This window comes from Alligator sinensis, unplaced genomic scaffold (genome assembly GCF_000455745.1).
Source record: "Alligator sinensis unplaced genomic scaffold, ASM45574v1 scaffold421_1, whole genome shotgun sequence".
Lineage (NCBI taxonomy): Eukaryota > Metazoa > Chordata > Crocodylia > Alligatoridae > Alligator > Alligator sinensis.
Genome location: NW_005841871.1, coordinates 2,790,134 through 2,808,676, shown reverse-complemented (window position 1 = coordinate 2,808,676; position 18,543 = coordinate 2,790,134). Strand labels below are relative to the sequence as shown.

At 44.7% G+C, this 18,543-nt stretch overlaps 1 protein-coding gene across 6 annotated transcripts in view; it reads left to right on the top strand.

The window, feature by feature from the left end:
• TBC1D14 (TBC1 domain family member 14) overlaps positions 1–18,543 on the top strand; it is a 118,007-nt gene that overhangs the window by 21,955 nt on the left and 77,509 nt on the right. For 3 of the 6 annotated variants that reach the window (XM_025195279.1, XM_006017019.2, XM_025195273.1), the window contains exon 3: positions 12,529–12,649. In XM_025195279.1, the coding sequence (XP_025051064.1) occupies positions 12,529–12,649 (121 nt within the window). Of the gene's footprint in view, positions 1–6,492; positions 6,671–12,528; positions 12,650–18,543 lie in introns of those variants that run through there. The other 3 variants (XM_006017021.2, XM_025195290.1, XM_025195293.1) reach the window with 3 other exon arrangements.

Here is an 18,543-nt window from a genome sequence, read left to right as displayed (position 1 = left end):
TCATGGTCCTTCCCTCCCCCCTTCCCTTCTACCACACCAGATTTACCAGCTGGAGGCAGCTCTCCTGGCTGCTGGGCTCTGCTCTTCACTCCCTGAGTGCTGTGCTGCAGCTGTGTGCAGCACAGGCATTTATTGGCCAAATTATTGGCCCCATTGGGTCGATAGTCGATACAGCCAGTTTTCTTTATATCAGTACCAATTTGATATTGGACCAATGTATCGGTGCACCTCTAATACTGATAGGTTTACCTAAGCACATATACTGATATTGGTAGTGTAGATTTTGAAGTTAATTTTGAAGTTAATTTTTTACTTGAAGGCTAAGGCAGGGGTTTTCCCATTTACCTCGATCATTAGTGCTTTTTATCATAATCAGGTCTAAATTGATTTTAACTGTTTGCTTTAAATCTCTGGGGATTAGAATTCCTAGTTACTTTAATGACATTGGCCACCCTTGGACATTCCACTAATTAAGCAAGGTCTGGTATGTGTGTTTAGTTAATCTCCACACCTCTCTGTGCCAGTTAATATTGTATCCAGACAAGAGTTCAAACATGATTTAAACTCACTGAAGTTGTTGGGTTTGAGAGCAGAATTGCTGCACGTAACAACATCCTCAATTCTGTGCGAGTAGTTCTGATACCTGTTATATTGGCACAGCTGCAGGTTGCCAGTGCCTGCAGTTCCAGCAATATGTCAAGGAGCGGCAGGAATAATGGGCAGTCCTGCCTTGTTCTTCTCTAATGAATGGCTCTGAAACATGTATCTGAAGTCTGATTCCTCAGGAGAAAGGGTTAGCATGAAGCAGTTTATCCCATTCAGAAGCTGATTGTTGAATCCTGTTCTTTTAATACCTTGGAAATCTTTCAGGGTATTCTTACTATTGAAGGATTTCTTCTCAATGTTTAATAGTACTGCTGCCAAAAGTTCCTTTGTGTACTTCAGTAGTGAAGTAAAGGGATGAATTGTCTGATCCATGCCATAAATCTGACTTGAATTACTTGAATAATCTGAGTAATTTTTCCAACCTATGAGCAAGGGTTTTGTCCAGAATCCATTGCTATCAATGAAACAGGCCTATCATTTGTACAGGCAGGTAGATCATTCCTTGGTTTGGGTGTAACGTACTATTGCTACTTGCTGAATGTACCAGGCAGGCTATTAGAATATGAAACAGAAATCCCATCACTGCTTTGCCATTTACTTTTGCAGCCGTCCTCTCACAGTTAGGCTTCTGTCTTTCAGTCTAAGCAAGGACTCCAAAAGCCCCTTCTAGGGTTTTCAAGGTGCATGTAACAAAGTTCAAATAAGTTCATTCAAGGTTGCAGTAGGAGCTGGATAGTCTGCTACATAATTCTGAATAAGGAGTCAGAATTAACACCCTACTAGAGGGGCCGGCAAAATACAGACCATGGACCAGATGGGGCCCACTGGGCCTTTCTATCCAGCCTGCGGGACCCCTCCAGAAGACAGTTACTAGTGACCTGCAGCTGCCCCCTGAAAGCCAGTGGGAGGTCCAGGCTTTCAGAGGCGCTGGCTGCAGGAGGTGCAACAGCAGCTCAGGCTCCTGTTGCTAAGCAGCCAACCCCCACCCCAGCCTGGCCTGACCCGCCAGTCCTGACCCCAAGGTAGGGGGCTGGAGACGGGAAGCTTTTACCAGGCAGAGGCTTCTGTCTGGCGACCCTGTGGCTATTCTCAGCCCTCTCTCCCTACAAGTGAAAGTTAAAGTAAGGGCCCCAGGGATTTCCATTGGGAGAAATTTGGGGGAACTGGGGGAGCCGTGGGCAATTGTCTTGCTCCACGCTGCATATGCGACTCCTGGGACTCTGCCTGGGAGCCACAGGGAGCGGTGTGCCAGTGGGCTGCACCAGCTCTGTGCCTCCACCTGTGGCAGCACAGAGCTGGCCCAGCCCAATCATGCGCAGCTCCCAGCACTGCAGCCAGGAGCCACAGGATCTGTGTGTGCTCCATGCCACCACGTGGAGCTCCCAGCACTTCAGTCAGGAGCCATGCACCATTGAGCCAAGCTGGGTTGGCTCCATGCCCCCACATAGGGCTCCTGGTACTGCATCTGGGAGCTGCCTACCATAGAGCTGTGCTGTGGCAGCTGTGTGCCTCCATGTGCTCTGTGCCTCCCAGCTCCCTGCTGGAGTGCTGGGAATCCCATGTGGAGGTACAGAGCCAGCCTGGCCTGATGGTGCAGGGCTCCTGGCACTCCAGTGGGGAGCTGTGCACAATCCATCCAGGCCAGGCTGGCTCCATGCCACTGGGTGGGTCTGTCAGCAGTGTAGCTGGCCATTGGGCCAGGCTGGGCCAAGCCGGCTCTATGCCGCTACATGTGGCTTCCAGCACAGCAGCTGTGAGCTGCAGGAACCACATGCCATCAGGCTGGACCAGGTGGCCTCTGTGACTCCACATGCGGCTCCTGGCTGGAGTGCCAGGAATCGCACATGGAGGCATGGAGCTGGTCCAGCTTGATAGTGTGTGGGGACCCCGTGGCTTCCGGTACTCTGCCTGCCCTGGACCATGAGTACCCCGAGGGTCCATTTCCAGCTGCTGCTAGCAGTGGGGGCTGTGCATGTGTGTATAGGGAGGGTTGTGTGTGTGGGTATGGTGGGGTGTGCATGTGGGGGATTCTGCCCCCACCCCCCAAGTCTCTCCAATGGCTTACAGCCCTTGCCACCAGCAGCAGGTAGCGGGCCCTTGGGGTGCTTATGGCCCGCAGCAGCCAGAGCCCACCAGCTGGAGAGCCAGGAGCCTGTGGGAAGCCACACGTCATCAGGTTGGGCTGGCTCCATGCCTCCACATGGGACTCCCAGTACTCTAGCCAGGAGCCACATGTGGAGGCACAGAGCCCATCTGCCCTGGCCCTTCCCAATTGCACGTGGCTCCCATGGCTCTCAGCTGCAGTGCCGGGAACCCAACCTGGTGGCATGAAGCTGGCCTGGCCTGATGGCTCCTGGAACTACAGCTGGTTAGCTCTGTCTGCCACGGACCATGAGCACCCTGAGGGACCGCCTACTGCTGCTGCTGCTGGCAGAGGCCGTGCACCATGGGGGGGCTGTGGGGGCCCACAAGCACACCCCACCCCACCCTATACCCGGTCCCTGTCACATACCTCCTATAAACCCCACACACACTCATACCCTCCTCCACACACAATATACAAGAGTAAGACTTTATTTTGAGCTATTATGCAGTCACCTCTATATATACTATGCAAATGCACATAAATCAGGGCAAAAATGTTTCTTGAAATAAGATTAAAATATTTTATAGTAGATGTTTGATTTTTAGTATATGATTTTTTTTTTCTGGTTCCAGGATGGCAAAGCCCCCTCCCAAAAGGAGTACTCCTGGGGGCAAAGGGAGGCACTTCTGGTGATAAGATTTAGGGGTCAGGGGTGGGATTTCTGGTCCCAAGATAGTGATCAAGTGGTGGGATACTTGTCAAGGGGTAGGGCTACCTTTTGCAGCCTTTGACAGCTCACCAAAACTCATTAAGCAGCCCTCCAGCCAAAATAATTGCCCACTCCTGCCCTGCTATGTCCTCCTGGGCACGTGGTGGTGGTTTATGTCTCTTCCACTTCCCATCCTACTCCTTGCTCTTTCCCCTTGCAGCATGTTGCCACCACCCTAGTGACAGCTTACATGCCTGTTTCCAGTATTATTTGTGCAAGAAGTCCTAATATACTACATCTTCCTATCCTGAGATAGAAGGGGTGAGGAAAAGAATAAGGCGTAGAAAAGATGGGGGATGGGAGAGAAGAAGCTGGGGGGCCGGCCAGGAGAAAGTAGTGTGTGGTGATGCAGTGTAAAGTCCCTCCTGTACATAGCCTGCCCTCTGGTCAGTGGGCAATGATTTACACTGGCAAGCCAGTTGACTTTGATTGATTTTTTTTTTTTTTTTTTTTTTTTTTTTTTGAGCTTACAAGGTTAACAGCGTGAAGGAAATTGTAGTAGCTGGTCATCAAGAAATATTGGGCTCTTCAGGTCTTTCTACTCCAGAGTGTGCTCATGCCATTGTTGCCCCTTTGCTGATGAGCTAACTATGACTGGAATCCTGTGGTATAAGCGCGGTGCTGATTTGCAGCGCTCTCTTTAAATCTAGGAAAGATGGAGGTGACCCTGATGAGTAATTATTAGTAAGTCGAATGAAAAGTATCTTAAACATGAGAATCAACTCCAAGTAAATATTAGGACAGGATAGGGAGGCTGTGATTAGTTAGCATGTAACAATGGTTAGCAACTCTTGGAGCTGCAAATGAGGAACAATCCAGCTCTCATCTGAGGGAAGGCGAAGTTATGACGTGGTCACAGACACCTCAGTGTCTCACTTCCTCCTGTCACCTGGCTGTGGTGTAGGCGTAGCTCCAGGGTGCCTGGCCAGGGTCCAGCTCCTTGCATCCTGGAACAGGCAAAGCTGTCAGCCACAGAAACACTGCTGAAACTACGTAGAGCTCAATCTTGCTGACCTCTGGGGTGTGACACTAACTATGGACAGGATTTAGAAAGGTGCTAAAGGGTGAGAGTAGAACAGATAGACTACTGGAGTGAGTGGTCACACATGTTTTGTAATGTTGCATGAAGGTTCCCCAAAGGGAGTGCATTGAATTTGGCTAAGAGAGTTTTTTGCAATATGCGGATCCTGGAAGCCATGGCTTTTGCCAGTTATGCAGCAGGTGCAGAGTACCGAAGTATTTGTGCTTTGGTTGCCGCATTACCTGTATTGTGGGAAACTTTTTATGCTCTTAATGATACTCCTAACCAGCAACTTCAATAATGTTGTTCAGGGAAGGGATTTCCTTCCCCCTCTCCAATTTTGGTTTTCCATGCTTTCTAGCTCTCTTCAATAATGTTTCCTTAATTGTAATATAAGGAATTTAGTGTTTTTAGTGTATAAAGAATAATAGGTGTTTTGTGTTGGTTCCATAGGCATAGGGGGTAAGAGACCTGTTTTGCCGTTATCGGAAAGATTCGAGGTCTCCTTCAGGAGGGTTCACCGTGTGTTGCCCTTTTCTATCTCCTAAAAAGCTGGTGATCTTGATATTTCTTTTTGACCCGCTTTTGGGGTTTATAACCTTGCCCTGTGAGGTCTGCTTTTTCGTTTCTGTTTTCCCCCAGTCACTTTGCTCTAACTTGCTGTATCATCCAAATGGTTATCTTTTTTTTCCCCAACTCAGTACTTCATATAACAAGTCCAGTTATTTTCCTTTGGAATGATTACTGGAAGATTAATTAAAATTTCCTGTCCCAAGTAGGTACACTCATATTCATCAAAAGGAAGGGGGGGGGAGCGATTTCCACTGGAACAGGGTAACTGCTTTGCTGTTACAAATTAATTTTGGGTAACTGCCAATAACAAAGTACAATTAACTGTGAAAGAGAATCAGGGTTGCCAGTTTAATATTAAGGTGTAGCCTTCATTATAACCTTGCATCTGTACTGACTGTTGAGAGTCTGAAGATTGACAGTGCTCATTTACATTCAGTTATGTCTATGAAAAAGTATAAAGCTCTTCTTTCAGCATTGGAATGATTGTTTCGTTGCATTGAGCATATTCTGTGTGAGTGTGTGCATTTCTTGTGTTCTAAAACACATAACGTGTTACATTTCCACTTGCAGAGTAAAACTATAGTACTTTTAATTTTAAGTACTGAGAAGGCGGGGAGGGACAACTCACACTCACGCAAATGGACTTATGTGGGTGCCTATAGATGAGCAGTAAGGCTGCTCCAATGCACTGTAATTCGTGTGTCGGAGCAGACTTGATTAATTGAGTCTGCTGAAGCGTGGTAATTACTATGCTCCAGCATTCTCCAGCATCACATGTATCAGTGTCCGCATGCTGAAAAATGGCAGTGGGGGCGCTTTAACTAAAGCTTGCGGAACAAGCTGTAGTTAAAGCACCTCTGCTGCCGTTTTTCAGCTCAGAGATGTTGATGCATGTGATGCTCCAGGTGCTTTAATTAAAGTGGCTCTTGGAGCTTCTCCAATTAAAAGCCTCCCTCCCCGCCCTCCAGAGCACATGTATAAATGCCCTGTATTTCTCATGGGGTATTTCAGAAGAGAAACTGAATCACAATCCCCATGAATGATTGCTACTGCAATGTTTAGTATCCAGACCAGCATTTCTGGCAAAAATACACAACTTGATGAAAGGTATGGAATACCTGGAAGCAGGGATTTACATAAGCTAGCTGAGTAAACCTCAGTTGTGCTGCTTTTAAAATAAAATGAACTGCCCAGTGTGCACATGGGTCTTGGAGTCCAGTTCTGTGATACTGCAGTTAACAAATTGTCTTGGGAATTTGAGGAATTGGGAACTGTATGGATTCAGTATCATGCACCTGCTGGGAAGGGAGGCTGTAATTTGAGCCTTCACACACGTGTCCAGGGGTAAGTAATTACCTAATTTGACCCCACCCACTGACAGCTACACAGCCTGAGCCCTTCCTTTTTCCTGTTGATACAGTGGCCCTTCTTACAGACAGAGATCCTTGAGTCCCACAGTATTTACTTTCAAAAGCGTCTTTGAAGGTAGAACATTAAAGCTGTATGGATTTGACTATGAGAGGATTGTGAGACATTTCAAGGCCAGCAGTTGACTTTGGATTAAATCAGCAACAGAAGTTATGGCAGCATCCTCCCTGCTCCTTTTAATGGATAGGTTTGTATACAGAACTATTTCTCTTTTTATAGTGGAGAATGTTTTCTCAAGGTAGCTGCTACCTTTTTGGATATAGTCTGCAACTGAGTACGGTGAACCTTGATGGATGGTGCCAAGCCACTGGAGTGGCCTGCTGACTGGGGTTTTTGTGATTTCCCTCACCCACCCCACTCAGGGGATTTTTTGGTCTTTTAGGAAGATTTAAAGCAGCAGACAATTTTTTTTTTTGGTATATTGTGGGGATTTAGAAAATGTGCACTGATTTTGGAATTTTATTTTCAGTATCTTTGGTGTTAGATGGCTTTTGGGTGGCTGTGGCAGAGGGCACAAAATTGCATATACATACCCAAGAGTGTGAAGGCTTTTCAGTTTGGTTTACATTATAGAATAAAACTGGGTGCCATAAATGCATATGAAATGAAGGGTCACTAATTTTAAAATGTTATTGTAAAAAAGATTGTCCTGACTAGCATTTTTTGGATTTGGTCAATAGATTCTTTAATGTGTGTGCTATCCTGCCATTCTTCCCACATTTCCCCGCTACATCTAAATTGAGCATTTTTCAAAAAGCATTAGTAGCAAGCAGATGCATATTTAGCTATGGTACGTTTTGTACTTGTTACAAAATTGAAGGATTGCTAAACTGAAATTCTCTCCAAGCTGAAAATTTTTTTCCCAACAAATTGAAGCAAGTCAAATGCCTTTATATACTGTATCTAACTTTTTGCAACAAAATTCATTTTCTATTTTAAATGTAGCCTTGCTATTGTATTTAATTCTTTTAAAATGTGCTACTATGGATGTTTCTTTTAAAATGCTTTGCACTTAAACCCGTCACACACTAATGGCTCCATACTGACCATACAACAGACATGATGCATCTTGTCAGATATTTCTGTTAATCTCTAATGTGAATCAGCCTGATGTGCTGCAATGGCTTATGAATAACAAAATACAATGGCATTACATAATACCTGAAGTAAGATTCCCACATCTACCACTGCTGCTTCAGTATTTTTTAATGTAAAATATCCTAAAACTGCTATAATTGAAGGGTGAGAGAACAAGTTAAAAACTATTTTTAATTCAAGTTTAGAAGGCAGAAGAGACTAAGAAGACAGTTGACTTATTTTGCTTAACCTGAACCTTACACAGATTATTATTTGGCGCAAAACTTTTCAGCACAGTGTTGCCTCAGATATGATGCTTATCAGCTTTATGTTCTCAAAAAAAGTCTCAGTCAGAGCTGCTCAGACAGGGATAGACTGTCCCACACACTGTTTGTTTTTTGTGATCTGGCAGCTCAAGCTTAAAGGAAACCTTTTGATTGTGAACTGTTTGTTTCGAGTTGTACAAAACAGGAAGAGAAGGTTCTTGCCCTGAAGAGTTGGTGGAGCCTAGGTATCTGTCGGCAGTACAGAAGCGTAACAGACTTTGTTGCAGAATCTGCCTGACCTGTTTCTGATTCGATCTTGTGCTAGAGATGTGACCAGATGATTTCCAGCTGACCACCTGATGGTTTTAGAACAGGGGTGGGCAATTATTTTGGGCGGAGGGCCGCTTACTGAGTTTCGCCAAGCCATCGAGGGCCGCATGACAGGCAACCAGGGACAGATTAATATTAATTTTCTACATTTTTTATGGGCTCCGCAGGCCGGATAGAATGGCCTGGCGGGCCGCATTTTGCCTACCCCTGTTTTGGAAGGAGCCACCTTGTGCTCCAGAATCTAAGCTTCAGTGTTGGAAGACCTGTCTGAGTGTGAACAGGCTGTGCACTTAAAAGCAGTAGCTCTAAGTAAAGGTCATCTATCTTGGTTTCAGTGGATGCTGACTCCAAATCTTAATGAGCATTTTAATGTTTATCTCTCTTCTCCTTTTGCTGCTTATTTTTAAATGTGTGGGGACCATGTCAAGATCTGTGTAATCGGCTGAGTGGAATCTTTTAGAATCTCAGTACTAAGTATTCAATTTAACTATGTGCATGTAGTTTGGTAGCATACCTTTTTTACCTTGGTAGAATAGAAGCAAAATAGAGCTTTGTCTCAACTACCTCTTACTAACAATATTGTTGTCAGAGGGGCAACATGCTACAAGTGACAGGGAAAGGGTGTCAGAAAGGAGTTTGGGCACCAGCAAAGTCCCAGGAATGTGTATATGAAAGAAGCCCAAGCAGTTTGCTGCCTTTAATCTGGGGATTGTCTCCACAAATTTATTGTAGAAACCATATGGATGAGAAGTCAACAGTTTCAGTTAAGGCTTTTTGTAGGCTAAGCCTAACAATACTATATAATTTACTAGCCATATTGTTTGATCAAATACTCTTTTCCCCAGCTCCCACACATGTAGGTTTTTTTTTAAGCTTGTGGAAGGGTTGGTCCTCTTTCTTCTCCCCTCACCCCCTCCATTTTTTCTACCCTGACAAAAAAATGAAATGCAACTCTGAATGAGTCATGTGAAAGATCTAGTGTTGTAGCGATAAGCATCTAGAAGCAAGCACTTAATGTTGCAAATTACACGTGTACAGATTACTTTTGTAAATCTGACAACATGCTGATTTGATATATAAAGAACAGATTACTATTAGCAAAACGTGCAAAGAAAACAACCTAAAGCATGTACTTCTCTCATATTGAGTTACCTATTGGTGGTGGAGCTTAAATTTACTGTTAACTGATATGGCACAGGGTCTGATTTGTCTTGGTCTATTCTTAATACAAAACTATGCTGGGACCCCAACCAGGTGACCTGGTTGCTTACCACCACGTCTGGACAAGTTGTCCTCTTAATTTGTATTGCATAATTTGATGCTTGTACTCTTGTATAATACAAGTTAGTATATGTACTAATGATTACATTGACAAATACCCAAGTAGATTTGCTCCCTTGCATTTGTATGCTATCCAGTATATCTGTGAGAAGTAAATGGTCATGGGAAACAAACTTCAAATCTGGGAAATTAGAATATCAAATATTAGAGGATATGAAAGCTATCACCAGAAAACTTGGTAACCCGATGACTAGATTTGCTGTTCTTATACCTTGTAAATCTTGTTTACCTACTTTCCTATGTACTTAAAGAAGAAAGACTGTATGTAGGTACTTTTAGTAATGGGTTTTTTTGGTGGCTGAGGTTGCTTCAGGCTCTACTTATGCTTGGGTTTATTGCAATAGAGGAAAAACATACATTAGTTTCGTTGGTTTAAAAAACGCACAGCGTTGACCTTTATGTATTAATCTCTGTTTGTTCTACAAATACTTAGTGGAGAGGAGAACCAATGCCTGACTTACATTTATTGTCCTAACTTATCTTCTCTTTGCTCTTAGGATAAGGACAGATTGTAGCCTGTCATTTCTAAATTTTGTTGGGAAGAAGGCCAGGGCATTGTTTTGTACTTAGCATGTACTAGCAACCTCCACTGTGGGTGTGAAGTGGAAGAAAATCACACACTAACCTTTCAGTTTTTCATGTGATTACTGTGCTTATGAAAAAACTCTGACAGCCTTGGAAACCTTTCATGTGCAAAAGGATGATTTTGTGCAAGCATATACTTGTTTCATCTATGAAAGGTGTGCCCTATGAAAGGTGTGCAGGCATCTGTTTTTGTCCCCAGTCGAGAGAGCTAAAAGATCCCATCCCATTTTTTACAATAAATATCTGTTTTATCATCTGAAAGCAAGAGGACTGTGAGAGAGGATAGAGTGGGTAGGTACTAAGTTCATCCCTAAGCAGTTTCCTTAGTCTTCCACCACAGCATTCTCACCTGTCCTGCTCACTGTTGTTTTAGTGTTGGGGTTGGGAGAGGGAGAGGTAGGGAATGGCCATCCTGTGCATATACGTGTTCTGTAGTGTAACCACTCCATTGGGCACCAGCTGCCACTAATGATGTAGTTATTTCCATACCCCTTGATCTTATATTCAGTTTAATCCGATGATGACTTAAAAGGTCCTTTTTGTTTTCTGGTTAACTATACCCTCAAGGCTACTGAACCATGTGTAATCCATTCATGTAAATAAATGGGCCGAACCACTAAAATAGTATTGCTGCAGTCCAGATACCTCCCCAATCACTTGTCTGTGGCATGTGGTCTCCCCTCCTTCCTCCCACCTGAATTAAACTGTTCTGGAGTATGCATGTGACATGTTAAGCAAAAATGAGAAAACTTGTAAGTTTGGCAAATTTTCTTATTTGTACAGCAGTTTGTAAATGTAAACTATAAAAGTTTAACCCATAAAGAGGTGTTGGAAGTCCAGCTAGTTCCTTGTCTTCCTTGTGTAATCTTTGCTAAAGAAATGGCTTGTAAGCTGTCATGGTATTATAAATGAAATAGTTAATTGTAAGTATTTAACAACTCGGAATTGGAACATTTGATAGCTGCTGCTTGTCTCTTCAAGAAGTGTTTAAGTTTTTAAAAAAAAAAAAAAAAAAAAGGAAGCAGGCAAAATTGGGTGTAGGCTTTTATACTTGCAGACAGTGCCACAATGTCTATAATCAGTGATGGTTCTCTTCTGACAACAAAGGTTTTGGAAATGTTTAGCTAGTTAGATCACTAAAGAGCTTAGCAAGTCTATTAAAAGTTAAATCAAAAGGATGCATTTAAACAATGAAGTGTTCAGAATGAATGCATTCTGTCACAACTGCAGCAGGCAGTAAACCAGAGGCAGGGAAGTGTGGACATTCTTTAAATGTAGATGTGAAACATTTGAAAATGCTCTTTTATAACACTTATATAGAATACACAACTTTTTTATTTATTATAGTTTTTTTGCCTATTGATATGCGTTGTCTGTTTTTAAAGCACCTGGACAGTGATGGTTTCATGGGGTGGTTTTTTTTTTTTTTGACAACTACATGAAATGTTAGACTTCCTCTAATGCTATAGTTACTACTAGACTTAAATTATTTTTACTACAGTTGTCAGCTACCACCTTTTTCACCAGTGGTAACTACTGGTAAAGTACAGATATTCTGTTTGTTGGGATTGTAGCTGCAGTTGCAGATACCGATACTGAGCAGGTTTTGGGGACATTGTGGTGCAGGAACTCTGTACATCACTGTCTTAACGCAGCCCAGGTGCTCTTCTTTTTTTTTTCTTTTTTAATGATCCAGTTGTTATTTCTAGGCATAAACCCTGAACTGCAGGTAGCAACAGTGGAAAAGACTCCATGAAAAACTCCCACGTAGATGAGAGTAAAGAATAGTTTTGGTTATAGTCAGTCTCAAATACACAGCTTCTATGTCATGAGCTAAGTGTGTGAATTCATATACACATTAAATAAAATGTATAAAATAACGTGTGTTAAACATGTTAAATATATATCAGTTAAATATCTGTACTTAATACTGTTGGTGTAACCTTTGTGACGCCAGTACTAAGGCTTGGTGGCTGCTGATGTCTGAGTTAACTTGTGCTATGCAGAGGGCTGTAGCATAGTGCTTAAAACAACTATAGTGACTTTCAAGGCGTGTTTCTTCTGGCATTCATATAGTTGCTCCTTCTATTGGAGCTGCACTGATTTTTTTTTTTTTTTTGGCAATGTTAATCTGTCTACACTAGATTATATTGCCAAAAGTGGCAGGGTATTTTTAAGGAACTCATTAAGTAAGCTTTTTTTTTTCCCTAGGTAAAACAGTCAATGTGTAATTGTTACTATGGCAACAAATGAATTTAATTTTCAGTACTTGGCTTGAATAGGGTGCTACAGAAAGGAGCGAATCCCTCCCTGAAGCATGGAAATCATAGAACTGATATCTGGTAGGACAGTGTGAAACATGCAGTTTGTATAAACGAAGGGTGCAGCCTCCTTTCCCCGATGAATGTCTGTTCATTTTAATCTTTATAATTTATTCTTTCTGTAGGAATTTATTTGCTAGAAAACAGAATGCAAGACTTGAGAAGCAAAATGACTTGGGCTGGAAGTTATTTGGAAAAACACCTGTTGGAGAAAATTCACAGAAAGATCCAAAGAAAATACAAAAGGTATTTTTCTTATCCTTTATTTTGCAGGTTATTATCCATGTCCAGTTCAGTTCAATTATAGTAACTTTGCCCTTGCCTCCAAAGCATATTTGAAGGGCTTAGGCAAAATTCTCTACAAAGACATTTTGAAAAAAATATGCTTTGTAATGTGCAGCCATTGGAATGACTTGTTAATTTATTACAGCAGTTCTGAAGCTACAACGTGTTCCATGCTGTTTTTAATTGGTTACTTTTTGAATCAAGCTATACCATTTGTATAAAGCATTTGATGTTGTTTTAAGTTTAAAGTTAGTGTCTTATTTAAAAATACAGGTTTTTGTAATGAGCTCCTTGAAAATTTCTTAGTTTTTTCCACGCCCCTGTTTTTTATCCCAACCCTAATGTATAATTTTCCACATCTTTTGCATCCTTAAAATGTTGTTTTAAGGGTAAACTGTTATCTTCTGTAAATTGCTGAAGCCAACCGAAAAACCCCCCCCAACAAACTGATTGCCAGCAGAATGTGTTACGTCTAAGTGGCTATGATGCATTGTGGTAGGGAAGTTGCAATGAATTCTGTCATTCCACTGTTTACACACATGCACCTAATTTTTAAAACATTTGTGTGTTGGAAAATTTTAGCTACAGAATAGACTTCTGGATCCAAGCTCCTTGGGGTGGGGGGGGTGTAGGGACATCCCCTTCAGCAGTGTGGCACATGTGCTGCAAGCACTTCTTCACTGTATAAGTTACACAGCTGAAGGAGGTGTGACCACATCCCCCTGCCTGGAATTCTGGGTATCAGTGAGCCCTCTGAGCTCACCAGCACATCAACATAGCTCCTGCCCAGAGCTCCATGTATGCTGTGAACTCTCTGATCTCACTGGCTGGTCAGTGCATGGTCTTCCTGGAATCCCTGCTATTCAGTAGCTCTGCAGCCCAGGGTGTGGGTTGACGCCTCTGTTCACCCTCCCCCACACTCATCCCCTCTTCCTCTGCCACTGAGGTCATTTGGAGAGGGAGGGAGGAAGGAGGAGGAAGAATGGGGAGCAAACAGCAGCTGCACTCACCTGATGGATTGTGGAGTTGTTTGAAAGCTGCTTCTGCTCACCCCCTCTTTTCCCTGCAGCTGAATTCATTGGGGGGAGATAGGAGAGGGTAGAAGCTCACTCACTTTTTAAGGAAAATGTATGGGGGATTCAGTTTGCTCACCTAAGATTGCTCAGTTCAGGGGTAGTCAACCTGTGGCATGGGGAGCCTCCGTGTGTGGCATGTGGCGGATCAGGGAAGGGACAGGTGGAAGGTACAGCAGTAGATTTCATAGACATTAGGGCCTGAAGGGACCTCGGAAGATCATTGAGTCCAGCCCCCTGCCCAAGGGTAGGAAGTCAGCTGGGGTCATAGGATCCCAGCAAGATAAGCATCCAGTTTCATCTTGAAGGTGTTCAATGAAGGCGCTTGAACCACCTCCGGTGGCAGGCTGTTCCAGACCTTGGGGGCTCGGACAGTAAAGAAATTCTTCCTTATGTCCAGCCTGAAACGATCTTGAAGTCATTTGTGACCATTCGACCTCGTCATCCCTTGGGGCGCTCTGGTGAACAAACGTTCCCCCAGATACTGGTGGTCACCCCTTTTTGAATTGTGGAGCCCAAAACTGGACACAGTACTCCAGCTGCGGCCTCACTAAGGCCGAGTACAGGGGGAGAATGACGTCCCGGGATTTGCTTGAGAAGCATCTATGGATGCAAGCCAGCGTTTTGGTCGCTTTACTAGCCGCCGCATCGCATTGCAGGCTCATGTTCATCTTGTGGTCAATGATGACCCCCAAGTCTCTTTCTTCCATAGTGCTAGCCAACATAGCACTGCCGAGCCTATAAGGATGCTGCGGGTTTTTTTTCCCAAGGTGGAGAACCTTGCATTTATCGGCGTTGAACACCATCAGATTCTCGTCCGCCCACTTGCTGAGCCTGTCCAGGTCAGCCTGGATAACCTGCCTGTCTTCTGGTGTGGATGCTTTGCCCCAAAGTTTGGTGTCATCGGCGAACTTGGCCAGTTCTGATCGCTTCTGACTCCAGTGTCCACATCATTAATGAAGATGTTGAACAGTATGGGTCCAAGGACAGAGCCTTGGGGGACCCCACTGGTCACAGGACACCACGATGAGTGACTTCCATCGATTACTACCCTCTGGGTCCGACCCCGGAGCCAATTTTCCAGCCAGTGGATCGTGGAGGACCCAAGGCGACAATTGGCCAGTTTCTCCAAGAGGCGATCATGGGACACCAGATCGAAGGCTTTTTTGAAGTCAAGATATATGACATCAATCTCTTCTCCCTTGTCCAGGTGATAGGTCACCTGGTCGTAGAAGGAAATGAGATTGGTCAAGCAAGACCTACCCGCAACAAACCCGTGCTGGCTATCCCTTAAGATGTTGGCGTCGGCCAGTCCATTAAGGATGGCCTCTTTAATAAACTTTTCTAAGATCTTCCCCGGGATAGAAGTCAGGCTGATGGGCCTATAGTTAGCCGGATCCACTTTCCTCCCTTTCTTGAAGATAGGCACCACATTGGCCTTCTTCCAGTCTTCGGGCACTTCACCAGAGCGCCAAGAGTTTTCAAAGATCCGTGCTAGAGGCTGGGCTATGATGCTCGCCCGCTCCTTGAGTACCCTGGGGTGAAGATTGTCAGGGTCAGCTGACTTGAAGGTATCCAGCTTCTCAAGATGTTCCTTCAGAGAGTCAGCATTAATGGAGGGCAGGGGATCACCCTCACCCGGACTTCCCGGCCCTGTAGCGGGCATGGGCGTCCCATGGGGCTGATGAAAGACTGATGCAAAGTACCTATTTAATAGGTTGGCTTTTTCTTGGGCCAGCAGGGGTCCAATGTTGCCTCTGCTTTTCCTCCGGCTCCCCACATATCTGAAAAAGGACTTTTTATTGTCCTTGATGCTCAAAGCTAGCTGGGGTTCAGTTGCAGCCTTGGCTTTCCTGGTCTGCTCCCTACAGGACCGGACCAGTGCAGAATAATCCTCCTTGGAGGTGACTCCCATCCTCCATCCTTTGTAGGCCTTTCTTTTTAGCCTCAGGAGGTCTGCTAGGTCCCTGGAGAGCCAGGGGGGCTGCTGTGCCCTCTTGCTGCCTTTCCTCCGAGATGGAATAGACTTAGTTTGTGCATTGAGGATCGCTCCCTTGAGGAGCAACCACTCCTCTTGAACTCCCCAGGGAGTTCAGGCAGGGAACACAGGATCGGAAGCAGAGCAGCAGATCAGGCTGATGCAGAGAATCAGAGTGGCACTTGGAGGGTGCAGGCTTAAATTGTGGCAAGCCTGCTAAAAACATTGGTTCCCATTGGCTTAATCCATTTGAAAAGGTACCTATCACCTACCTTTATTATTGGCAGTCAGACCCTGCCTACAGTAGGATTTAAAGATGTGATGAGGGCATGAGTATATAACCAGTTTACTGTAAGATAAAGAAGTGTGGGGCTTTACAGCCTGTCAGCTGTTCTTTGTTCGCTACTATGTGTAGACTCTTATCTTGCAGGGTGAAACCTAACCCATAGTAGTGTAGCCCCCTTTCAATGAAATCACTGTGTGGGGACTAAGTTCAACTCTACTAAGAGGGGTGGAAGAGTAAGAAAAGGCCTTTGCCTTGAGCCTGTCAAGTGGATTTTTTCAAGTTGTGCCCCACAGCATTCCTTGCTTGGAAGATTGTATGAGCATTGGTGTGTTTGCTGTGGCTTAAGTTAGTTTGCTGTCTTGTACAGATTGTCTTCAGTAAGAACTGAACTTAACTTTATCCTTTGCTATTCAGTATTCCTAGAACATGACTCTGAACTGCAGTGGAATTCTGTAGGGGAGGTAAATGGCTATTAAGGAGATGTACAGTATCTTTGTCGAGACTATAACTGCACCCAGCCAGCCACCCTTGTTTCTGGTCAGAATTTTAAGTGCTCAACTGCTCCAAATTTTTCTCAAGGATAGAGATGTTTTCAGAGATTATCTGTTAGTAGCTTCTCTTCACCTGTTTCCACTTCTTTTGACACTTAACTTCAAAATGTGCAAATTCTGAGACTTGGGAGATGTTCTAGGCCAGTGGTGCTCACCCTCTGGCCCATGAGCCAAATGCAGCCTGCAAAGCCTCTGTGAATGGTCTGTCACTGGCATGTCTGTGCAGGTATATGCTCCTGCCCCTCCTCCCCATCTTTTGGCTGCAGTTTAATTCAGGTTGGGAAGACAAGACTTCTGAGGAAATGCTGAAAGAGATAGGTTGGCTTAGTCTGGAGAAGAGAATACTGAGGGGACAATTTGAGAACAGTCTTCAAATACGTGAAGGATGGTTATAGAGACAGAGACGGGCGTTTCTCTGTAGCCATAGGAACAGGACTAGAAGCACTCAAGCTGCAGCATAGAAAATTTAGGTTGGAGATTAGGAGGTGCTTTCTGGCTACAAGGGTGGTCAAGCATTGGAACAGACTGCCAAGAGACATTTTAGAATCTCTGTCCTTGGAAATTTTTGAAAGCAGGTTGAAGAGACACTAGGCTGGGATGGCTTAGTTGGGGATGATCCTGCCTTAAGCAGGGGGCTGGACTAGCTGACGGTGTGAGGTTCCTTCTAGCCTGCTTTCCTAGAATCCTCTGAGTGACAGCACTGTTCACCCAGGGCCTAGAACTGAGTGTAGCTGCTGTTTGTCTTCTCCTCCCCACTGAATTTAGCCTTTGGGGGAAAAGGGGGGCCAAGCAGCAGTAATGGTGCTCAGCTCCTGAGTGGCATAAAAGCTCTGAGCTCAACAGCGTGTCAGTGCAGGCTCTGGCTGGCTTGGGTGTCATTGTCAATGCCTTTCGCCTCCCACTCTCCCCCACTGAATGCTGCTCAGACCCTCTTCTGCTGCTGAATTGAGACAAACAGCAGTTCCTGGGCTCTGAAGCCCTGTGAAAACTTGGGCAGCTAGAAGGGCAGAGGAGACCCACCCTTGGTGGCCCCATTCATGCTGATGGGACTGTAGTGCAGCATGGGGCTGGCTACAGCACCTGAAAAGAGCAGACAGTTATTTCCAAGAAAGCCCCACTGTGTTCCCAAAGCACAGGACTCTCCCTTCATGGGCACTGGGAAGCTCAGGAAGCTGAGGTAAGGTGTAGTGCTACCAGCTGGGCAATCTCCATCTGTCTTCTCTTCTCATGGACTCTTGGCCCATTTGCAATTTTTAAGGTTTGGCTTACTCTCACCACTGCTGTAGTGTATGGTCTGGGGCCAGAATCATAGAAGTAGGGTCAGAAGGGACCTTGTGGATCTTCAAATCCAACCCCCTGCCTAGCCAGGAGGAAAACTGGGCTCAAATGACCCCAGCCAGGTAGGCATCAGCCTCTTCTTAAAGACCCCCAGGGTAGGAGCTAGAAGAAATAGCAGGCGCATGTACAAGTAACAACTTCAGTCACAGGGGTATAGGTTGCATCTGTGTTGGTCTAAGGACATAGGCAGACAAGGTTCTTTGGGTAAATCTGATATCTTTTATTAGACTTCAGTCAGTCTTTTGTGGCAAGTCCATCCTATGAAAGTGTTAGCCTGTAACTAGGCTTGATGTTTTGGCATTTACTGTTATGAGAAGAGCTATGAATCCCAATATAAGGTAACATAAGGTTCCTTCATAGGCCCAGGGTGGAATAGGACCCCTACTAGATGGGCATAAGCAATTGATGACGGACAGGGGGGACAAGGCTGAACTCCTCAATGAGTTCTTTGCCTCAGTGTTCCTGAGTGAGGGGCAAGACAAGTCTCTCACTAGGATTGTGGAGAGGCAGCAGCAAGGCGCCAGACTACCATGCGTAGACCCTGAGATGGTGCAGAGTCACTTGAAGGAACTGGATGCGTTTAAGTTGGCAGGCCCGGATGAGCTCCATCCGAGGGTACTGAAGGCACT